The 26914-nt window shown below is 32.6% G+C and overlaps 1 protein-coding gene across 1 annotated transcript in view; it reads right to left on the bottom strand.

Annotated features, from left to right (window-relative positions):
* The window catches only part of LOC147070130 (uncharacterized), a 139154-nt gene that overhangs the window by 89202 nt on the left and 23038 nt on the right, over positions 1 to 26914 (bottom strand). The window contains exon 3 of the mRNA XM_085949370.1: positions 19679 to 20296. Within this exon, the coding sequence (XP_085805496.1) occupies positions 19679 to 20296 (618 nt within the window). The remainder of the gene's footprint in view (positions 1 to 19678; positions 20297 to 26914) is intronic.

Genomic DNA, 26914 nt, shown 5'->3' with positions numbered 1-26914 from the left:
ACTTCTTTCATCAATATTATCAAGAAGAAAGGAGAAGAAAGCAAAATAAAGAACATACGATGACTGTCCAAATACAAAAAAAAATATCAAGCATTTATTATTAGTCTCAAAATATTTTTCATATTAATAAATTATCAAAACTATTTTGATCATTTGAAAGTTTGTTGCAGGATACAAAGCATTTAAGATTTATAATTCTTAATTAATTTACGCCCAAATACTGATCGCCGGATACATATTTATTATAATCTTTTCAATATTGAATGAATAATAATGTAATATTGTATATTTGAAGAAGGCGTGTGATTTTTTGAACATTTCCTGATATATATACTATAAAAGTTAATCAATTAAAATAATTTATTACAGTTCCTTGCTCTAACACGAGTTGTTTATCTATATTATTTATTTTGAACTATGCTTCTTTACATAAAATAATAAAAAAAATCCATAAAAAGGATGTGTATAAAATTTAAAATGAAACTTAATATTATATTCGATTTGATTATTTAGATATGACAAATTTCTATGAACTGAGATATAACATAATAATAATAGAGTGCTGTAAGGAATACTTTTGATATTTTCACAGTGTATCTATTAATTCCCTTAAGTATAATCAGTAACACCCCTAGGCAAAATGTCGCCATTAAGCAGATTTAGAATGACATCCCATTTCATTTTTAGCTACAAATAGTCTGCCAATTCGTTAAGTACCTACCTAATTACATATGTTATATTTATTATCGGGAATTTTAAACAGACAAGTAATAAACAAAATATCTTTAAATTTACACACACACCATCTACTGAGAATTAGAGTATTTCCACGAAACCTACTACCAAACAATGGTGGTTTTAGGTGCCTGAAGATCTGAGGCAGGTACCTTTGAGAAAATTGCCAGTGTGATGAACCACTAATACAATATGTATTACAATGGGTATTAAAATACAACAATAGTTATGCTATCAGGGTTTTTTATGCTTCGATTTTTTTTGAACAAACATGTCAATACTTTATAATGAAGCGTTCGTATCCCCTGCTACATGGAAAACTATCACAATTTTGTCATTTGCCACCCTATTTTATAATGTGCCACCCCTATGCAACGCATGACCTGCATATACACACGGGCTGTCACTGACTATAATAATATTGGCAAAACTTTGTTTCTTAATATTATAATGGTCGATGTGTCCGTATATAATTGAGATAAAAAAATGACGCGTCGTCCGTGGAGCATTTCACGGTGAAGTAAATTAAACGTATGTTACAAAACCATTCAGATGCGATGCTTGTTTGCAGACGGTAAAGATGGAAAACTTTGAACACAGAATAGCCAATAATATATGGTTTTTATCCCTTCTTTCCAAAGACGAAATTTTCCCTCCAAAGTTTAAGAAAAGAGCTTTTTTTTACTTGCGTTTATAATTTTTTTCGTTCAAGCGGTCTCTCGAAATTGATCATAATAACCCATTAACTATAACGCTATTGGTAATCTTAATTATCACGATATCAAGAAATATGACAAATAAACCAGAGCCATTGAAAATATTATCATCATTCAATATTTCATAAGCACCGCACGGGCGTACCAATAGAGCCGCATTTAATTAAAATTTGCCAAACCCGTACTACTTGCATTTTAATAATGAAATTACTATTACATGAATGGTAGCGTACACACGAAACCTGAAAAGTCTTATGAATAGTATATTTTTATTCATACGGTGATTGATAACGAGTTTTAACAATAAGTATAATATACACCTCATTATAATTCATTATTGTAACATTCAATGGGTAGCAAATCATTCTATCTAACTGCCAGTTACAAAATGTAGATAGCACTTACGCATATCATTAAGTAGGTACATAAGTATACTAATTATCTTTTAATACTGTATTATATTATAAATTATAACCATAGATAGACAATCACTAATCAGTTATAATAAGCGATGATCTATGGATTTAAAATATGTTACGTTTAAATCATAAAACACTCCTTAAAATCGATGACTAATAGAAACCACCAAAGGTCAGTAGGAAGTTTTTACACGAATTTAATCATAAAACTCTTCAATTAACATGTGCTTACGGAAATAAATCTTCCGCAGGCATTTAAAACTTGTTGATTTTTACGTGTTTTAACTACTTTCACCTCGTCATATACATGTATTTATTATAAATATTTATATCATCATCAGCCTGAATCTATCCACTGCTGGATGAAGGCCTCTTCAAGTTGCTTCCACTTCTCTCGGTCCTGTGCATTGCGTTGCCACGTACTTCCGCAGAACTTTATCATTTCATCGATCCAGCGGCCTCTAGGTCTACCTTGTGGACGTTTTGTACTTCTTGGATACCACTGGATGACTAGATTTGTCCAACGATTGTCTCTTCTTCGAGCTATGTGTCCAGCCCATCTCCATTTAAGGCTTTTAATAAACTCTATTACATCGCAAACCCTTGTCTGCTTCCTTATCCACTCATTCCTTTTTTTGTCCTTTCGCGTTATGCCCAGCATGCACCTCTCCATACCACGTTGTGCTACTCTAAGTTTCTGGATCTCTCTTTTACTTAGGGTCCATGTTTCACACGCATATGTCATCACGGGAAGCACACACTGGTTGAACACTTTGCGCTTTAGGCACAGTGGAAGGTCACTTTTGAAGACATTATTCAGGCGGCCAAAAGCACTCCAGCCTAGCTTTACTCTGCGAACAATTTCATCAAATATACATCCATCTATAGATACTTGTTGTCCCAGTTAGATGTAGCTTTTCACCTGTTCGAGCTGAGTGCCATTGATGAGGATCTCTTTTTGGCCTGCAAAGCAGTTGAACATGACTTTCGTCTTTGTTACATTTATTTTCAAACCTACTTTGTTGCTTACTTCAGCGAGTTCCTGCATTCTGCTTTGGAGGTCTTCTGAGTCTTGCGAGAAAATTACTATGTCATCGGCAAAGCGCAGATGACTCAGGTATTCTCCATTTATGGGGATCCCTTTGTCATTCCAGTCAAGTTGCCTGAATAAGTCTTCAAGGGTAGCTGTAAATAGTTTAGGTGAGATTGTATCACCTTGTCGGACTCCTTTGCTGATAGGAAATCTGCGCGATGGTTTATGGAGATTTACAGATGCTGTTGCGCTACTGTATATATTATTGAAAATATTTATATAGCGTCCAGGGATTCCTTGTTTTCTGAGTGCGTCGAGTATTGAACATTTCTTTATCGAATCAAACGCCTTCTCATAGTCTTTATATTTATATATTATAATAATATCAATCATCAATGTATGAATACATGATGTACTTATTGTATATTTGTAATATTACTCGTTATTTTAAAAACCTGAAAAAGCATTATTGTTATGATTAAGCCTATCATTTCTCTTCTCCGTTGTTTCCTCGTAGCTGAAACTCGATATTACCCTGAAAAACAGTCATCTTCTGAGTGACCAACCGTCGCTATAGAATTGGTTTCCCGAATATCCGTTTTTGTCGAAATCGACCTTTTAATGCAGAATGTTTTTTTGTATCTAATTGGACTAGAACCATCTCTTTCTTTAAATTACTTTGTAATGGTAATGAATACATCATTCATATGCTGTAAAAATAACAATTTAAATATCTTCATGTATTTAAATATAGGAATATGAAATTTGTTTTTCGTCTCCTGAACATTTGGTCTATTCGGAAAACCAATCCTACAGCGACGCAACGCTTGAAACACATTATCATCACGTCACATAATGCAATAATAATCAGAATATTATATTGTTCGTAAATTTATTATTTGTCTTGATGTATCTGTCTGTAACGCAGCGCAATCACAGCACAGCACGTCTCGAACAATGGACAAGAATTTTGACAGGTGGTAGTATAGCATCCCATAGACACCCACGCACTTAAGCGTGGGTCTCAGGTTCTAATCCTGGGTCTGGCAAGTACACATATTGTTTTTCAATTTGTGTGTGAGTCAGGGTATGGACCTAATAAGTTGAGCAAGTAGCTGACAACCATTTCTCGTAAAAAACAAAAATCTGTTAATACAAACCTCTACTCTGTGGAGGCCCATATGATCTTATTACGATCGGACATGGTCGGAAAAAAAGTATAGCATAGTATTTTTTTGTTTAATAATTAAAACCGACAACATACAACAATATTATGTCAATAATTATTTGTCATGTATAGCTCCTTTGCAAACATCAAAATACAAAAAAATACGCAAGATAAAATAACTGAAAAATAAGTAAACTTGATGATAAGAAAGTAATATGCCATTTTCTACATTTTTAGTGTAAAATATAATCTATCAACATGTAAAAATGCATAATATGTAGATATATCGTAAGTAAATGCGATTTATCGAATAATATATTTTTTTGCAAGAGGGGCTTTCAAATCTACCACCTCTGCTTTCATCTACGGAAATGTTTTAATACAGCAAATAAATTAAAACAAATTATCGTTGTAATATTATCTGTTTTGGCAGAGTTTTAGTTCACGGGTACAGATGACACTTCATGACACTTAAGATTAAGGCAGAATAAGCCAAAATTCTTTTTTATTTTTCAAACTCTTTCTTTGTGCATGGTTGCTACACCAGTCCTGTGCAGCTTTGAGTCTTTGTGCAGAAGTGTGGTACTAAAATCTTTTCGATATACATATACGAAGGCGTCCGTGCACAAATAGCGGATGCATATACATGGCGGGTGGAGATGGGGTAACTCAAATCATTATTCAATGAATGTAATTTAATAGTGATCAAAATTAAAAGTGTATGTCTGTATAAAAATTTCTAATCTGCTAAAACAAAGTGAAGTTATTTTTAGTAAGTGACAGAAATAGATAGAATAGTTATAGCAGTTAGGATAACGATATTTTTGTTTTAGTTAATCTTGTCATTTTATTTTACTTTTTTATATCATTTTAGAAAAGGGTTTAATATATTCACTCTCTTTACATCCAAAAATAAACAATTAAATTCAATTTAAGAGAGTAATTTATACATCAATCAATACACTTATTTTTTTATTGATTGAATTGTTGTCTATATTTTAAAATTGTATGTTATATTTTTTTTATTTCAGATACCTAAATCAATGCCCTATTAGTTACTCGGAAAACATTATATTACTTAAAATAACTTATTCATGTCCAAACAAACGATTAATATGTAAATTTTCTTAGAAAAGTTTTTTATGACCATTTAAAATGAATATCTTCACACACCGCTGTCTAATCGTTTTCAAAATTTGATTCATGTTTTCCTGGCTAAATTGATTCAAATGTACAGTAGGTAATGACGCGGAAACGGATATAAAAAAAGAAAATATCTTTAACGTTTTATATCACAGATAATATAGGAATATTATATGCATTAAAGAAGGCGAAATTTAATACGACAGTACTAAAATGTAAGGTATTCTTTTATCGAAATTATTGTTAAAATACGTATCATTTTATTCAAATGACTGAATATGATAATGTCAATCATTTAGCGAGACGAATATTTCACAAACAAATAAAATACACGAAAACAATGCCATCGAACTTTAGACTTGACCCATTTTTATTAGCGACTGACAATTTATACAGAGTGTACAATATTCTCAAGCTGCAATATGCTCCATTGGTTACGATCAATTAAGATAATATTTTATGATAAAACAATCCCATAAATATTATTGTATGCCTTTTTATAGGGCATGCAAAATTACGGAAAAGGGCGTTACCGGTAAATTGGTAAAAATAATAATTAAATACCGGTTAATCAAGGTTTTGTATGTTTTTTATTATTTTTAGTAATAGGTCTTTTTCATTGATGATTAACCGTATCATATTATATATGCATACGAATCACGCACACTCTGGTGCATAGTTTCTTAACCGATGGTCTGCGGACCACTGGTGATCCGCGAAGATTTTTGGGTGGGTCGCAAAAATTTTCTGCAGTTCAAAAATAGTTACCTAGAAACCCAACATTTGAAGTGGGGTTATATTATATTTCGACAATTGTTTCAAAAATAGTGTAAATATAAATATTTATTATTTTATTCCAATGTTGATGGTCCGCAAAACTTTATTTTTATTTTTTTGTGGTTCGCGGATGTAAAAAGGTTAAGAAACATTGCTCCAGTGTTGTACGCCAACCAAGATTTTGGAAAATTGCTACTAAGATGCAATTTTAAAGACGCCAAAAGTTCGTTATACCACGGTATACGCCTGCATAACGGGTATGGAGACGTGGCGGACGATGGAGAAAAATGAAGTAGTGAAACAGTACTGTAGAGTAGCAAGAATCACAGAGATATTCTGGTGAAAATCACATATTACTTCGATGTATTTAATTTTCCTCAATGTATTAAACTCGAATGAGAATGGCATCTGCAACAATCCTTAAACGTTGAGAAAATATAAAAAAGAAGATCGCACAGTGAAAAGTGACCAAAAACCGAATAGGTACGATAATAAACAACCATGAAAATATTAATAAATATGTGAAAAACAATTTTCCCGATACAGAGAATATTAATTTTCCCAAAAATTTCCCTTATACTCTTTTAGTTTCATAACCTCGATATGAAGTATAAATGGTAGAAATCATTAGTTTTACGAGTACCATTCATTAATCCATCAATAACGTGTCCTTTGTCTTTACCCCTTACTAATACGAACAATATTACATACAAAGGTAACTTACCCATGCTTTTTTTGAACCAATAGAACGTGTTGTAATCTTGAGCCCCGCCAATACGTTAAAAATTAATTCCATATAATTACCAGTATAATTACCATATATTATAATTAATATGATTTGGTGTAAATTAGTATCAAAAATAAATGGAGCATAAATTAAGTACCTATTAACAATTACCCATCCCTCGAATCGGAATCATATCGAGTTTCTGCCGTTCTCCGTATAGTACTACAAGCCCAGTGTCACAGTAAGTAGTTTCAAAAATTCCAACTAACAAATTCTGTAATACAAGAAGAAAATATTTTAAATGCTTCTACATTGCACCGTTCATAAACCTCGTCTTTGGCTGACATGATGAAGAAAGATTAAATATATCAGGCGTTTCCGCACACGCTGTCAATATCGTAAGATGACGTCTTCGCACAGAAATCATCCGCGATGCGAATGGCATTAGAAAGTTGGCAGTTGTTTTAATATAATCACTCAGTCAGTGCCTTATACTTCATACCATCTCGTCTCACGTCTTGGTGACTGTGATGGCCTCCATTTTTGAATACCTCGCTGGACGTTGAACGCTGGTAACATCAAGCAAAATTATCCACGCTCATACCTTATTTATAACGCCAGAAAATCAATAGACATAATATACATCGATGTTGATTTAACTAATATAATATGTCTACATTGCCTATTTAACTATTTTTTCCACATTTCGATATAGAGTTTGGCAAATTTTCAAAAAGATGTTTGTTAAATACTCACTAAACGACTAAACTTATTAGGTCCGTCGTGAATCCGAACACAGATTGAAAAAAAACAACATGTCAATTTTATTGTTCACATACGCGAGATTCGAAAACGCAACCCGCAGTGCACGGTAACATCATACAACAAATAGCCCAAATTCATATATTTGTAAAATGTAGTTAGGGGTGAGAAATGCTTAGTTTTTTAATAATTTTATTATACTACTTAAAAATATAAGTATTACTTAGGCATGTTTGAATGACATTTTAAGAAACCTATTTGTATTAATTAATTGCTTTTAATAATCCATTTTTACGCGGACGAAATCAGTCGAGATATTTTTTTAATCATGTTGCGTTTTTCATAAAAAAAACAATGTCATTGTCATATAAAATTAAGTATGTTAAGCTAATACTGATGTAATTAATACATACGGGATAGTATAACACTCATATATGACGATGACGCAAAACTATCGGTAAATCGCATCGTGTTAATGAGAAAAAATCACATTTTTTTGGATATCTGTTTTATTTTCAGCATTTCCAAACCGAGTATGGAAAATGCAGATTTTTTCAATACCTACTAATTTTGTTGTTGTATTTTTTGTTATCAGATATCAGTAACTCAGCCAGGGAGTGGAAAAACTTAATGTTTATACTTAATGTAAATAATATGTATTAATACAATTATAAGTACTATAAACTAGAAAAATATACATGGTGGCAGTGTCAGCTGTCAATATTTCTGTTGTTACTGTTGTCTGTTGGTGTTAACACTTTCACTTCGATTTATTCACTCTCGAAATCACTTCAAATTAAATCCAGCATACTCGTATACAAATTGACATTGTCAGAAATATATCGTGTTTTCTTCCCGATACCGATATAAATTCTTTATGCCTTTCCATCAATCTGTTACAAATTAATTGTAATGTCGTTTAATACTTTCTATATAATATCCTAGTAGGCACTGCAATGTAAAACTATTATGAAAATGTCATATTATGTGTTTTCTTTCACAACCCGATTAAAATAAATGATTCCTTTATTTATTTTTCAATTTTCGAATAATATGCATTTGCGTGTATGTTTTTTCTCACCTTACCCCTTTTAACACAATGCTTACGGGCCCTTTTAATTAATTTTGTAATTAACGTGTTAATTTGCATTTGAAAAGTAATTAGCAAAAACACAATTTTAAGTATGCTATGGGTTAACCCTTTTTTCGTTTCGTCCCATACACATTTACATATTTTTTCTCACATACGTTACAGATAGACAGAATAAAGACAAATATATAATGTAAGTATATGTAAAAACATGTTAAATGTCTCATAATTATAATATTATCATATATGATGAGAAAACATTGTCAACTTAACTTATTGATAACAACTTAATTCCCGCTTTCTAGTTGACCGAAAATTGCCAGAATCGATAATATGATTATAATATTATGGATAACTAATACAGATGCTGAGTAACACTTAACTTTCTTAACACTTATTACCCGTCATTATATTTTACGCACACTTTATGTAAATAATATTATGTCCGATAAAATTAGACATCTTCTCGGTTAATAATGTGGTTTACTTTAATACAATGCATATCTAGTAAGGGAATGGGATATACGTGTAGTTATATATTTATTGCCGCATTTCATTCATCTTTATCAATGTCGAATTGGTTAGGCCATCCTCCCACGGCGCAACTGAAATCTGATGGAACTGGTTTATGAAGGAACTCATAAACTGACCAATGTGATGCTTCGCACACGGCGCCACTGAAACCCAGTTGAAATAATAATTACATAACCTCAAACTGTCAAACTTAACTATCAACCGTGTTGTACAAAAACTGACAACACGCACGCTGCAGCGTTTACATAAGGTTATTTTGATTTTCCAATTAACATTTATCCAATTTTGGTAAGAAAATATGATTTTTCACCGAAATCTAATGATGTTGGTACCACTGTTTTACGGTGACTGGAAACTTCAGAGACCGCGCGACTAGCATGTCGCATCTCTTCGCGACCGTTTTGAAGCTGAGAGATTCCAGTCTCGCCGTCAGCGAGCCGCCATTGAAATACATTAGCTAGATACTGGCTGGAATTTTAGTTTCAGTTCCGACGGACATAAGTTGCGCCGTGGGAGGATGGCCTTATAGTTCAGTTGGCTGTCGACCTGTTGGCCTGCCCTCCAGATGGCGTCGCCGAATAAAATAATTTAATATGCTGCATAATTGACAGGTTAATTATTATTTTCTCTATAAATCTCTGAATAAATGTAATCACCCAATTTTAACCAAGAAATCGTCCAAAAAGTGGACTTAGAGACTACTGTATTTAGACGAGATAGTTAAATACTGCGGAAATACGATGCATAAAGTCGATGGGAAATGAGTCAACTTACGAAGGCCTTCATCCAGCAATAGATTATTCCATGTGCATGGTGATAACTGATGAGACATATCCGTTTGATGATAATTAGCCGTCTTTATTCGATACCAGTGGCGAAACAAAGGTATGGGCGAGAACGGTAGTGATTAAAGGTGCAATTCGAATAAGGGCGTAGCACTAGAGTTAAATGTAAAATATATACATTTTCAAATTTCGTACATCGATAATCAGTAATTGTTTAATGTTCAAAATTACTTTTTTACGAAACGTTTTTAACAATTAATATAAGTCACCAAATAATCGAGTCGCTTCGAAACATAACTCATATTTTGCAAATTTTGTCATTTTTGAGTTAAATATACAAGTGATTTTAAAGGCAATAATTAATATAGGTATATAAATAAAATCTATAAAGAAAAGAGGTATCAAGAGTCATTATAAACCATGTGAAAATCGTTGACAAAGTTGACCGTTGGTGTCATAACTCACATTTTTCAATGAATAATGTGAGTTCTGTCACCCAACCTTAAGACGGTACTACGATGAAACGGCAAATAATTTTCAGCTATAGGTGCGACGAAATTTTGGACTCACTGGCAATCGGAGAGCGAACGTCGAGCTGTGAACACGTCAATTTGTTTCATGATAGCGACGGGGGTATTAATTCTTAAATCGCGTAAAGATGACTAAACAACGTTACCCATTTACTTGAAAAATAAAGCATGTCAATGAATATATGTTACTAATAGAACAATAAACATAACATTAAATAGATGCTTGTTGGATTTATATGACAAATTATATTTCGTTCGGCACGCGTCATTTGCACAATCCGCGCATCGTCTAGCCACAATCTTTTTAGACCATGCCTCAACTGAGGTATAGCTTTAAGAGTTGTGTTTCTTTTTTGTGTCTCAATTGTGTTTAACTTTAAAATATTTTAAATAAAGTGATAGGTATATTATTTAAGGCTATAAAAAGAAAAACATGTCTTAAAATTCTCAATGACGCAATCACATTTTTTACTTGCATGTTTACTGCATACTTTACATGCATACTTACAAATACTTGCATGAAAAATTACTCTAAACATTTTAAGTTTTGTATTATTTATAGGGCATATTTTTTGTCACGGTTGTTAAAATATCTAGTTCCGCCCCTGTCTGACGGTATGAATTAATGTCCCACGTCCAACGATTCAATCCCGGAACATTTTCGTTCCGGTTCTGATCCACGATGAGTCTTCAATATCAAGACGTCGAGATTATTTCGTAACTGCGGCGAGTGCAAAAAACCGATCAAATCTTCAAAATATGTCACGTGATTTGACACCCATTATGCCGCACAATGGGGTGATTCGCTCCACCGTATTCAAAATAACTAAATGGATTTACCGCCAAATGGAGTGTGATGTTTCTTGCATTACGGATCGGCGGAGAAAAAAACGCCTTGCCGGTGAATGACTGATGGAAAAAATTCATCAATCGGCAGGTATCTAAGGGTCATTACCTTGCGTGGTAAAAAAAAATTACCACATTTTACACACCATCATGCACTGGTTTTTATTAAATTTTATCTTCTACTGGAATACTACATCTTTGTATTTTATCAAACCCAAAACAAGCTATTTCATTGACAAGATTTTATTTTAATTATTTTTTGGCATATTAAATATAGAGTTTTTCACTTATCCGTTCAATACATTTGTAGTTGTCAGTATATTACTGATCATTATATCTATTTTTACTGTATCAAATTATTCGACCGCAATAATTAATTCCCAGGGACTCATATACCGGTAAACAACTGTTTACCTGTGTCAGCAAATTGATTGGCGATATTAAATACTGTATTGCAATGGAAAATTAGTCTAATATCCATTCCCATAGTATCATTTTAGTATTATTATAGTATGACTATAATATGATAAAACACAGCCACGTCCAATATCTATATATTATGTTATGGGCTAGCTGATTAATTGGAAATTATACGTAATTCCATAGGGCCTACGCATTAAAAGCAAATGAAGGATATTCGAAAACCAATTATCATCCTTGAAATGGTTCAATCTTGCTATCTGCAAAGTAAAGATGCCATTTCGGCATACAATTAAAATCGCGAATTCTTTATTAAATTTACTTATCAGTGCGAAACATTAAACATACTGCCCTGTCAAAGTGATCTTTATCGTTCTAACATACTGCTCTGGTCATTATTAATAGTACCAAGACGTTATTTATAATGCTTAATCATTAATCATTTGGTTTAAAATAAGCCCAACTATATTCAGACCGCGGCACGAATCTGTGAATTTAGATCGTAGTGCTATTTATTGCTAATACATCGAATGCAATATGGTAAACCGTTTCGTACTGAAAAAAAATGTTAATACGTTAATTAATATGAACGAAATATATAATCGAAAATCTTTAACAGATTACCACATTGCATTCGAAATTATGCAATTACTAGAACTCGGAACTCGGTATTTTGTACCGCAATCTTATTATAGACGGAGTAGGGTTTATAATAAGATTGTGATTTAATTTAGGAAGATTGACAACTGTAACAATGATTCATGCATTTCACATCCAGTGATTGCAGTCATATAAGTTAGGAAAATAAATTATTAGTATATGCTCAGAAGAACAGTCCTATGCGACATTTTATTTCCAACGGAAAACGCGGCTATAAATCGTGGTTCTCAGTTCCAAATGAACACGATGACATATTCATCAGAATCACCACTGTCTTGTGATACAAAGAATTTTCCAGGGTTTTGAAAGGTAGTTTTATAGACCCTGGTCAAATTCAAATTAGCAAGACCAGATGTGGGTACATAGACAAATGGTTTTCAATAAGACATTTTTCACAGCCGAAACAAATTTCCTTTATCAAGTAGAATAGTTTACGTGCCAAAGCCTTAAAAAACCTCGATAGTAAATGCGAGGTAACCATAAAGACATCTACAAAAAAATCTACCGTAAAACGGGGTGAATAGGAACAGTTCCCGAGGGAAAGATTCAGAGTGCTACAATTGCGAAAATGCTGCTATGTATTTGCATTTCAATATGTATGTTATTTGACAGATACCTAATTTATTTTTCTGCCTTATGGAAACTTCGATAGGACAGGAAACTTGACCGTTTGTTATTCATCAGACGTGAAAAAGTTTGTTGCGATTCGCATGTTTTGCATGTCTGATAAAACTTTGTATAACGTGTCTAGGCCGTGAATGAACTCAACACAATTAAATAGGTAGGTATCCAGCTAATCCAGGGCTCGAAATGGAGCGAAACGCACCGGAGCGCCGTTCCGGTTCATAAAATCTCCAAAACTATCGCTCCTTCTCGTGGAAAAAATTATTCGACCATTTGAGCTAGATAGGCCATATAAAAAAATAACACAGTTTTTATATTATAAAATACATATAAAATTTAATAACTACAATATTTTTGTCAAGCGCTCCGGTTCGTAAAATTTTCCATTTCGAGCGCTGACTGCTAATCCACTAATTAAAGAAATGATACAGTTTCTATTTTCTAAATAAATATTCCTTTATTTATTCATATTTTTTTTATTAAAATTTACATTTGTAGTTTTCCTTTCCCATTCATATTGACAGCGTTTCGCTAGTAAATAAGAACATGCCATAATTTTGGGAAATATTGATGGTGAGTGAATAATGAGCATAACCATTTGCCAAGCCATACTTCTGAATAATTGCAAACAAAACTTTTGGCAAGTAAATATAGCTTTTCAGTCAGCATAGTATTTAAATTGAATATGAAATCTGAAAACGTTCCTATTCACCCCCTTTTACCGCAATGAAGAATAAACCAATTTGTAGAATTGCATACATCATTTTTTGTTAAAAAATATTAGATAGGTACCTGTTTAAAGAATGTATATATATATATAGAATTAGAATATGTATACACAAATGATAATGATCTAAAATTATCCATGACAGTATTTTGTCCATTTTATACGTCAGAAAAAGTCAATTAGAAATGAAAAGAACATTCTTGTACACTTATATTTTACTAGACAAAAATATTTTCTTTCACTCGTTTGACTTCAAACAAACTTTCCAGATCATTTTTAACGAAAAATTCTCAACAAAATTTGACAGCTGGCGCTTTGTGATGCAAAGTGGGCCATTAAAAAAACCTTTGATAAAACAATTACCCATTCTCTCAGCCTAAATCTTGCGGTCATTTGCATTACTAATTATAAACATATTTCCAGACATCATTAATTTCTCTTTCTTTTACGTTTGATTTGAAAATTTTTGACAGGTTCTCTTTGAACATTTTGTGGGTTATGACTTTGATACAAAGAGTGCAATGGACTCAAATAATACAATAGTATTTATTGCAATCTACTACAAAATTCGATTTTACACAAGAAGATACAACAACATACTTTTTTATTTACTTATTTGTGAATTCAGAGACTTCCATAAACAAAGATTCAGAAACATATTATTCTACTAAATTTGGGAGCAGTTCGGTACATTAAACATGAATATATGAAGGCTGGTTATAATAAATTTAGTATATAGGCTTATCAAATAAGAGATATTATAAATTTTTAATTCTTTAATTAAACTCTCAATAAGTTCATTATCTCACGAGATGTATGGCATGTTGCACCATTTTGTTGGAACCACATATCGTCCAGATCAAAATCATCTAATTGATGCCAGAAAAAATCAGTAGTTATGTTTCTGTAGCGTTCTCCATTGACAGTGACTACATTTTCATTTTCGTTTTTAAAAAAATATGGTCCTTCAGACCATAAACCACACCAAAGTGTTAATTTTTGTGGATGTAAAGGTGCTACAAGAATTATTTGAAGTTTTTCATTACTCCAAATGCGACAGTTATGCTAAACTACGAAGCATTTTAACCAAAAATGAGCTTAATTGCTGAAGATGATTTTTTCATGAAATAATAGGTCTGTTTCAAGTTGATCTAAAGTCCAATCAGCAAAATTCCGACACACCAAAAATAGTATAATGCCATAAAAAAAAGTCCAAGTTCTTGAGAAAGACGTGTAAAATTGATTATTCCGGATTTTCATCCACACTATGATTCACACCATCGATATTTTCAGCAGCACGTTCACGTTTTTGACAGGTTTGATTCTTAACATCGCAAACATTACCTGTTAACTCGAATTCTCTAAATAAATTACGAAAAGTAAGCTCTGTAGGTCGATTATTTTGACCATAAATTTCACGTAATGCCCGAAACGTAACGCGAATAGATTCATTATTGTAATAACAAATTTTTTCACGATTTACGCAGAGCTTAATTGAATTTTAAAAACTAACCAACACTATCTACAATTAAATTTGTAGTCTAAGTTCAATGAAAATAAATACGTATGACTGTCACAGTTTAGTGTGCACTATATATGTCGGATCTTAACAGAATACCTCAACCCTTCGCCACTGGTGTACACAGGGAAAAGTTATAAAATATGTCATATATTATCATACTATACATTATGTTAATGAGCTATTTGGAGACATTATGATGTTGTCAACTCCAGCCTGGCCACTAGGGATTGATAAACATAATCCCGAAACTTTCTGAATTGATTTTTTTATCAATTTTTATGGAAAATAAAAGAAAAACGAAAATATAACTACGTTAGAAATAAACTGAATTTCGCACAATTAACAAAGTAATTCCACCGTGATCTCATACGTTTTACGGCAGTTTCATATTTGGCTGACTAATTAGATTTATGAAGCGGAAAGGCCATAAGTACACCATGATTTGCTTTAATATTTTAAATCTCGCTAACCCATTCATTAAGCCTTTACTATCAGAAACAGCAATCTCATATTAAATTCACATTATTATTTATATTACAATATTATTTACTCCATTAGCCTATGTATTTCCAAGATTGAACGTATACAATATTAACAATAAATGTCTTGAATAGTATAAATTATACTAGATTTATTTTTGACCGATTTTATCAATGTTATTTGTAAATATAATTTTTTTATAATAACAATGGACAAAAATGCCAATCCCGGGACCAGTCCCGGGATCCCGGGATTGTCAAATTGTAATCCCGAAATCCCAAGATCAGAATTTTGGCTCGGGATTGGATTCCCTACTGGCCACTAGTTGAATCCCCGTATGAAGTAAGTGGTTTTAAAACTAATTTTTATTTATTATATTATTTTTCAAGCAATCACAGTTTTAAACAGATCCAATAATGTATTTTAAAATAAAATCTAACAAACTTGACCGAATTTTAAAATCATTCCTAAACATGTCTAGTTTATTTTATCGATAAAATATTAAATTTAACCGTTTTAGCGGCGTAATACTTTCAAACAGAATTTTATTATCAAAACGAAGAAAAAAAACAATAATTCAAGCGGTCTGATATATTGAAATTATACAAAAAAAGTCTACTGGCCGACCGGTCTCTTTCCGTGGCTATACACTTTGAGGCTAAAATTTCCATATACCTGTAAAAACTACTTAAATAATTATGTGGGCATAATAAATGCATACTTAATGGAGAATACTTCAACCGAATACGAGAACTATCTTAGCGTACATACCTACTTAACTAGTGAACTGGCGAAGTTGAATAATTATTTATTATAACTAAGATAGCAGTTATTTAACGTTTTGAGACAAAAAGAAAGGTTATCGTAGAATATATTAAAAAGATTGAATAACTATAATATTTCTTATCTCATTAACTCAACAGTCCGATGTGAATCTTGGCCGCATCACCAAAATATTTCTTAATAGACTGCATACTAAGTAAAAGAGACACAGGTTAATTAAGAGAGCTTTCATGGGGATGAAGCCATTATTTGAAATTGATTTACACCCACATTGGACTACAAACAAATCTCTGGAGAGATAACACCAATATTTTAAAATACCAGTGTCAGCTCGTTGACTAATCATCACACGTAAAGAACAACCAATCGAGTGTAATTATATAACCCAAGAAATCTATAATATTATTATGGTGTTATTACAGATTGAATGAAAAAATGTTTAGACAAATTTTATTCGTGGATCGCCAACTAAAAACATTGTTAAATTTAAAGTACATAACTTTTTTTTCTTCATAATTTTAGTTTACTTTATAGTTGTTGCTGTATTATTCAAGAATATATAAAAAAAATCATCGGTGTCTATCATTTAATTGGCTGTAGGTACACATTATTGAAAATTGTAAAGTAAACACTCCGATCCATATTATGTATTAACCGTTATTTATAGTGAAACAAAAAAATGCAATTATTGTTTTGTAAGTATTAATTTAAACTACACACACGGTGGCCGCGCGGCTTAAGCGTTGAACTATAACGCCGTGGGTCCCAGGTTCGAATCCTAGGTCTGACAAGTACACATATTGTTTTTCAATTTTGTGTGTGAGCCAGGGTATGGACCTAATAGGTTGAGCAAGTGGCTGACATCCGTTTCTCGTAAAATCAAAAATCTAAAACTAAAATTAAAACCTCTACTTTGTGGATGCCCATATGATCATATTAGGATCGGACATGGTCGAAAAAAAAAAGTATTAATTTTTTCCAATATCGCAATTAGTAAAAATGGTAGCTGGGCGGTAACATGTCAGCCTATAATGTTGTGGGCCCAGTCTTCGAGTCACGGGACATAGGTATTTGACATTGAAAACTAACTAAGAATTTAAAGATTAATCATGTCCAGTCGCGGGCCGCTTTCATTCTGTTTTTCAACATTTTAAAGAAGTCCGTTTATTAATATTTAAAACAAATATTTAAATCGCACCGTAGCCGAGCGGTAACGCATTTGCCTTATATATCATCTCGGTTCTGGCAGAACACATTAACTGTAGAATACTAGTTTTGAGTAATTTAACTTTGAAGTTGTTAAAATGTTTGAAATGGTCTATCATGTGAGTTTATTAAGTAATCGTAAAAAGGATGACTTTAAAATAAAGGCTGTTTATTTATTAAAAAGACGGTAAAGTTTGAAATAAGGCACATTTTGGTATAACTAACTCAATATGTTATTTTTTCGAATTAGTGTCTTCTGCCAGAACAGTGACGATATGTTTTCTTCACCCAGGTGAGAAAAGACCCTTTACGCAAGGTAGCTCAGCGCTTTATCAACAAACATCTGAAGATGGTAAAAAAAAGGTTAATGCTAATTTTAATAACAGAAAAATCGAGGTCAGATAACAATATTTTCAATTAAATAATAATTAGTTTCGGATATTTTTTTTGACACGGCGATGCTCACACGGAGATGTTTAAATAATTTCAAATGTCAAAACCATAAAGGTGTGTCGAAAAGATAGTATGTTAAACATTAAAATGTTATCAATCATAATCAAAACGAAGGTAAACACTTTTTTTTTTTAAAGTCGAAAAATAACAATAATATTTATGCGAAGCTGTGTTATTATGTCTCAATGATATATTGCGGTCGGAAAGACAGATCACACAACTGTAAAATAATATTGTTTGCCTTTAATTCAGGTTGGGGACATGGTGGTATTTACAATTGCACATTACGTGTTTTTGTAAAGTAAATCAATTATTACTCTAAAAGTCTTAGGATTACTCATTTTTTAATAATATTATGTATAGTATATACCAGTGGCGAAGGCTCCATACTAAGCGATTATTTAAAGCCTACCTCCAAGAAAACTATATCTTTAAGCATTTATTTCAAATTTAAATACATTATTAAAACGTGGAATATTTTAAAATATTGAGTCATTTATGGTCAGAATTTGAATTTAGAATGGTGACTGTTTAAATTAGTCAAGTTTAGAATCAAACAAACAACAACAGACCTACAAATTTGGAGCTACATAACTCTTTGCTTGTTAAATCCACAAAAAAATCTATTTCAAAGTGCTCGTGTCAATATGAAATGGGGGAAAATTTAATTTGTCGACTTTTGCAATGGGCGGATTTAAAACGACAACAATCATACCTTTTTTATAAAAAATGTGAATTGGGAATTTGGCAAAGAGCCGCACGCCAATACCTAAAGAGCCGCATGTGGCTCGCGAGCCACGGTTTGCCGACCTCTGACCTAGGCTATAAAAAATCACATAAATATATTGTGTCCTCTGCTCCTGATGAAAGACCATCGTCTTACGCAGTGCACCACGACTCACGAGAGTAGAAAGATAAGTTGCCGATGAGTTAGTGAATCTTGTGATCATGCCGAAGCTCGATTAGATGTACATAAAAAGTATATCAAGTTAAACACATTTTTATTTTCTCGAATAATTTTTGATGATGTTTTATAAAATACAAAAGTATGAATCTCTTCAATTTCATTGGAGGAATTTATTTTACTAAATTTTAATAATTAATATCATAAATATATTGTAAATTTAGTACGTAATTAGGGCACTTAATTGATAGCTTGATTTAAAACACAAAAACCGATAGGTAGCCTAACATAACGCAATTTGATAAACATTTTATGTAGAAACTACTAGATAATTTCATTGTAATTAGATAGAATCCACGTAGCTTAATGGGTAAAGCACATTGGCGCGAATGCAGTAGTTACGGGTTCATGTCCGGTCTCATTAAGAATGCTGTTCGACAATCAAATCACCTCGGTCACGATCCTTAGTCATTAATTAAGACTAAATAGAATTAATATTCCATTTACCTAAATAATTTATATTGTTTCCCTTTCTGGTGGGATCCGGATCCGAACCCCACCTCCCCTGTGTGCGTGCCTGGATTTAATCAATTATATGTAGGTATCTTATATTGATTTAAAAAAAAAAACTCACCGTGTTTCCTGCTCCAGCGGGCAGTAACAGCATTAGCGGCTGCTTCATCTTGTTCTTCTTAATACCACTCTTAGACACTTTTTGAACTCTCACAGGTATGGTAGGCTGTCCTCCCAACCAGCTGCAGACCAGCCTATCCTTACTATTGGCACTACCGAAGTACGAACCAACACCATGAGGATCGCGTTGATTATCATTTTGCGAAGTTTTCCTTGGCGTAGAAACATGTGTTCTTTGGCCGCCATCTTGAACAGTGTAGTTCCGATTCACGCCGTCAATTTGATCAACATCAGTTTCGGGATTGGTCAGTTTTCCTTCGAGGATTTTGCTCAATTCTTTTCGGTTATCTGTAAGACTTGTGGGGCTATCTGTGGGGTATTTTGCATTTTTTTCGTGCGGCTTTTCTGATATACTCACAACGGAATACGGCGGTTGGAGATTCGAATACGAAGGGTCGAATTGGTTGTGGTTGAATGGTTCTCTAGGTCTGAAGCAAGAGCAGACTCTCTTCGCCGTATGGTACACGCTTACCAAAGCTATCAGACAGTGAACTACTGATGACAGAAGTAGCCCCACGTTTGACAGAATCGGTGGCCAGAATTTCCCTGTAGGACTATCCTGAAACAAACGAAAAAGAAATATTTGTATTGTAAGTTATAGTAATAAATGAAATACGACTCGTTGTCGTTCCATCAAGAATTTGCGATAAAAATAATCAATTATTATTATCTAAATATGAGATTAAAAGAGGTCAGACGCCCAGTTTCATGAAACGGGTGGGAGTAAGCAGACCTCGATAACTGTATCCCGGCAGCCATTTTAAGCGCATATTGAAATTTCTTCATGACCCAATCTGAACGTCCAAATTCTTTACCCATACCCATGCTGATTAACCACACAACGTCATTCATATGAGTGTATTGTGTGGATGTATATATAAGTGTATAAATTATATATCATATAGTACGTATTCTTCTGTGATTGATCCTGTTGGTTGACCTAAATCTAAATAAATAAGATGACTAGCACCACCATCGTAATTCGCAATTCATCGCAGTCATCTAAGATCAAAAATTCGAACGTTTCGATCGGACCGTGAACATATGCATTAACTCCGTAAAATTTCACCCAATCCCCACATAAAAGACATTTATTTGATCATTTCACCCAGAACCGTCCTCACTCATAAACTATCCGGTCCACTACTAGTGAGCCACTGAAGCTTTCTTTTGTCCTTGTGAAGTTCTGTGAGGCCATGTGTTGCTTAGGGGTAGCAAATTATAAATGGCGTCAAACAAATGAACGAATACGATCATTACAAACTTTTGAAAGCAGTGAATGTTTTCCATGAAGCGGAGATGAAATTACTTCATTAAAAACAACATGCATCTTAGTTTTAAAAAATCATTAAAGGGCTACAAACTTGTCAGCGCTTTTGATCTTCGTGTACCTAAAACTACCACTGCTTGAGAATTTATTTTGTAGAAATTCTCTAATTCTATCTAACAATTTGAGACTAAAATTGACATGTGACAGCATTCTGCATAAGAGCGGCACCGTCCCCATGTTACTAGCGTTGTGCACACTTCCTTATTACTCTTCTAGATGTCTTTTTCATATTTAAAATATCAATTTTCTGAATGTCTCTTTTACTGGGTATGGATAATTATGGGTATCATTACAAAACAAAGTTGTTGTAAGGGATGAAAATGTGAAAATTGTTATTTTATGTATGAAAGTTATAATCATTCTGGTCGTTTATGTGAGATACACAAAATTATATACATAAGTAAATCTGTTTCATTAAAGGTATTATACACATCGTTGTAAAAGCCATTAAGGAGAAGTGTCAGTGCTTCACACTATTTATTTAAAATTTACTGTAAACCTGTTTTTCACACTCTATTAAATTGTTGCGTCCCAACGCGTAAAACTGACAAAAATACTCCGCGCTTGAATTATTTTACACTCAAATAAAAATGTCAAAAATACTGAATGAATTTCGCCACAGAAATTGATAGAAGTTTGACAATTGACACATTGTAGAGTTATCTTATTTATGACATCGTTTAGTAACGGTGTGTTCGAGTAATATAATATTTCAGTCAGAGCTTCTCAACTGGTGTACTTCGAGCGATCGGATAACTTGTGTCGCAAGATATTGCTTCAAACATCATGCGATGTGTTTCATTTAGCGTTAAGACATCAATATTCAAAATATGTTTCACGTAGAAATATACGTCTTAGATTACAACAAGTGGCAAAACAGACCTCAATAACTGCATTCCGGCAGCCATTTTATACAACTACGTGATATAATAATCAATTCGAACGTTTACGTTACTTTAAAAATTATTCATTCATCAATAAAAAGAAAGTTCATAATATACATTTATTTCGCCCAGAACCGCCCTCGCTAACAAATGTAGTTTTAAGCTTTCCGACTCACTTTGATAGTGAATCATTGATTTTTTTATGACTGACTGTACAGAACTTTAAGTTAAGTGTGTCCATGGGGCAGAGGAGCACGTAGAAATTGTAGCAAATAAATATATTGTGAAGCATCTTTTTTATGACTGGGAATTTGTCAGGAATAATTACCCAAGACTGAGGTCGTCATGCACTCAATTAATGTGCTTTGACTGAATTTGCATTACTTTAATTTAAGAGGCAAAATTAAAAATAGTAATAATTAATGAAACCTAATATAAATATACCAAACAATTTAAGTGAAGATATCTTCACATTGACAGTATAACTTAATATAACATAATTTGCCTTTGTGGTGACCAGGTTGAACAGTCCGATGGGCTCAACAACTAGTTCAATTTTAGTATATTCCTAGAGGATATAGTTTCCATCCTGTTTTTCTCCATCAAATAGGCATGTTAAACGGGTAACAAGACCAAACTCATAGAGCTTACCAGTTAACCCACCAGCTCAAGAATTGACCGGTGTAATAGTCCGGGGTCAAAGCGATTATTTCCATTCACTATTAGATATTTGAACAATAATATGTGTAAGTACAAGATTCATCAGTTTACGAACATATGTATTTTGGTTTGACTTAGGCGTTACAAGTGAATGTTCTAATAACTTATAGCCGCCAAAATACTCCTAAGTATATTTTGATTACACGCATGGCCCCTAAAAATATAAAAAAAATGTTTTAAAAGACAACATGATCGTCGAGTTTTAATATACCTAGTTAATATGATTACTCTCCGATTGTATTATTACGGTTCTAAAATAATTGACCCTTAGTACCTACTACGACGCGTTTACAAACACGTTATTCGTATAAAAAAATATAATGCGTTGTAATTTGTACGATTTATCATTGTTTAACGTACTTGGGTATAATTTTCTATAGTAACAAATTCGTAATTGGTATAATTTTCTCAATCACTTTCGTTGTCAATTGTGAAATTTTAAAAATGAGTTTCTCTATTATGGAATTGTTACATTCTATCGAGCGATATTTTTTTGCTTTTTTAATTTTATTGTTTTAAAGGGCTGTTTCTACTGCATTATAGCGAGATGCGATCATTTTATTCTTTTTAGTGGCAAAAACTTTGAAGAAATCTTCTTCTTCAGAAACAGAACCTGAATATAAAATACAAATGAAGATTATGACGATTGAATTAACTGAATATTACTTATTACATTCGTTATGTACTTTTAATAAACATTTTTTTACCAAGTCCGATATTAGGAAGAACATAATATAGGGCTCCACAGAGCGAAGGTTTTATTAACATATTTTTTGTTTTTTTTTACGAGAAATGGATGTTAGCCACTTGCTTAACCTATTGGGTCCATATTCTGGATCCAAGCATGCATTGAAAAACAACACTTGAATTTGCTAGACCCAACTCGAACACTACACAACATTATAAGTAGATACGGTAACCGCTCCGACATCGTGGACGTCGGCTAATATTTTTTTCTTATATTTAAACTAGAAAACGTAGAAATCAATTAATTAATTTAGAAGTCTTGTAGCTCGTTCTAATCACTTTGGACTCTAGTTCCCTCACTCAACTCACTAGTTCCATCGAACTTTATTAATTCTAATGCTATGAAAAATAAATTAATGTTCATATCGAATCTAATAAAATTGGAGACCGTGTAGTATACGCCATACGGTCATCTCTTTCCGATAAGAAAGCTCACGGCGAACTGTGCCACGGTGAAAATTTTACGTACAATTTACATGTAACCCCAATGTCCAAATTCCATTGATATTCGTAATAAATTAATCTCAAAATATAGCTAACTTCCAATAGAAAGACTTCACCCAGGGAATTCAGAAATAAAGGTACTTAACTGAAATACCCCACGGATGTGGAGTAACAGGCAACCGATTTCGAGTGTGGAAGAATATGGAATAAACTTAAACACGTGTCAAAAATACGCTTGTCCTTCATTCTGACAACTGCTCTCGGTATTGTAATATTTGTGTATTTGAAGGTTGCAACACACACTATTGCACGTCTATAATATGTGGTTCATTTTTGTAGGACACTCACACATTCAAAGCCCTTCTTCAAAATGTAGTGTATTGGAGGTATAGCCTATCGGAATTCTATTTTTACAACGTTTTTATAAGCTTATATTCTTGTTTGTCCGGTAGTTGTTTGTTCAGTACAAATCTTGCAATCGATTTTTAACTAACTTCCCGACTAGCTAGACATTTGAAACTTTTAGAATATATCAGAACACGATGTCAATGCATTATTTTAATACTTTTAGCCATCTTTAAGCAGAATTGAATTCATTTTCAGTTAATTCTGTTTTGTATGGAAAGTTATTTTTAGAAAAATCCGTAAAAAGTAAAAAAAACTATTATTGGTTGCTAAGGGGATGGTCCTAGCAACTAATGACATTTTAGTATTCTATATTTATTTTTTATTTACTTCATATCAAGTACGAGTTTGAGCATATTGAGCATAATAATTCAACAGAAAATTTAAAAACGTTGTATATAAAAAGTTCTTTTTATCTTGTAATTATTTATTAATCTGTCCTGTGACTTCACCGAAATAAATAAAGGAAAACTTTCTAACCTATTCAATTGTATCTAAATTAATTTGTGACATACCTCGGTTACTATTTCCGTATTGTAGCATATTAATTTTAAATTGAAATATATATTTTATTCTGTATTATTTAAGTTTTACTGTTATGTTTTTTTTTATTTATGGGTTGTGTTGTCAAATTTACTGTATTAATAATTTTGTAGTTCAGTGTACCAATCCAAAAAAATGATTTTCAAAAGAAGAAAAAAATCCCACAAATTGTCGCATTCATTGTCCAGTCTCATTATATTTTTACAAATCCGCGAGAATTCTCAGCTATTTGAGTAAATAGCTACTCTTTATCTCGAATAATAGCGACGAGATAATAAAACCAAAAATGTGACAGCATTCTTAAATTGCATTTGTTAAGTCCCGTTCTTATAGAGTATATACACAGCTAACCGTATCAACTGGTGTTTTGTAAAAAAAGTAGATAACTAACTGAATAGTTATTAATTTTGGTAATAATTTATTTCCCAAAATAAGGAAGCTATTGAAAGCATTTTTTTAAGCTTCGAATGATTGAGTATTACCCAAAATCTAGATGCATGAAAATATTACAACATAGTTGTGTAAAATAAAAATAAATAGTTTTAATCTAGCGGTAATTATAATATTATCATTATCATTTAGACATCTTACTTATTAATTACTTCTAGATTGCCAGTCTTTAAAGCCATGGGTGCAGATTTGAACCCTTCCCAGCGGCGATTTTCTTAGACACAAATGACGCAAACGACCCGTCGAAAATTTTTAAAAGGGAACTTCCAAACAATTCAAACCAGTCATAAAATTATTAAATTATAGGTACTTACCAGAAAATATTAAAAGATGCTTATTTCTTACAAATTGATGATTTTATTTCTTTAGTAGATAATATTGATTTGCTCGACTATCATTCAAAAACTGTGTTAAAATCAGTGACGTCCCGTCTGATTAGGAAAGATCATGCGTTGCCAAGAGATAGCAATTGCAAATTTAATATTATATATTTACATATTGTATAGCAGATTTCATGGTTATGAAATTGTCACCTAATTTTTTATTGTGGGTGGACTCAAACCTGTCCGGTAAATTGTAAAAAATACTTGTGATGGATACAAACATTTATACCCATTATAATGGTTCCTCTTCAACAGACCAGACGGAATAGGGCTGTAAGAAGACCTAACTGTGGTAGTTGAAATAAGTAGATAGAGATACAGTATCCCTGAGGCTAAGATGGCGGAGCTTACGGCAGACAGAGAAGAGTAGAGATACTCCCTGGAGTCGAATGATGATGTGGCTCTCGTAGTGCAGTACGCATTACGTAAGGCCTTTCATCCGGGGGCTCCAGGTTCAGTGAGGTCACAATATACTGATTTGATATTCCCAAAGCCTAGTTATTTGTAATGGTTTCACTTATCTAAATACACTACATTGTTTTCACTTCATTAGTATCATTGAACCTCACGGCCTGTTTTATTGTTAAAAAAATAATATAATATACCCATGTGTATATATATCACGACATAATATAGCAGAAGAGTATTGAATGCATGAAATTTTTATCAACCAGTATTAATTCATCTAGCAGATATTTGAGGGTATTTTATAAATATGTGGTATTCATTTGGCTGTTTTGGATAATGAATAGACTTTGCAACTAGGTATAATAATTAAGTAGTAAGCTTTAACAGAATTTTAAGATTGAAGGGAGCTGGATTTGATAGTGTATCGCTAACAGAAATAGAAAAGTACCGATTTAATTTAACAAACAAAGTGGAGATTACTGATTTTAAAACCAATACCAATTTTTGATTCTTGGTTAATTATTGGAAGGCCAGTTCTTTTGAAAAATCCGCTAGAATCTTATTACGTGCGCTCCCACTATGTGACACAATTTCAATCGCAGCACGCGAAATGGGCAAAAACTCCAAAATACTTCTCAGTTTATTTGAATACAATAATAATTATGAATAATCGGCGCCCATTTTTTCTGCGGCGTCGGCCATTGAAATCGCAAAAGAATGTGGATAACGACACACTCACAATCAATTAAGGTAAAAATGCGCAGGTAAAAACTATTAATTTTACCAATGGGAATTTTCTTGTCGCGTTTCCATGAGAGTTTTGTTATATTGCAGCTAATTGTGTTGGAACTCTTTTTTAGTGC

Source organism: Rhyacophila brunnea, unplaced genomic scaffold (assembly GCF_057557595.1).
Source record: "Rhyacophila brunnea isolate RB1 unplaced genomic scaffold, BYU_Rbru_1.0 scaffold_22, whole genome shotgun sequence".
In the NCBI taxonomy this organism is placed as follows: Eukaryota; Metazoa; Arthropoda; class Insecta; order Trichoptera; family Rhyacophilidae; genus Rhyacophila; species Rhyacophila brunnea.
This window is presented reverse-complemented; position numbering and strand designations above follow the sequence as displayed.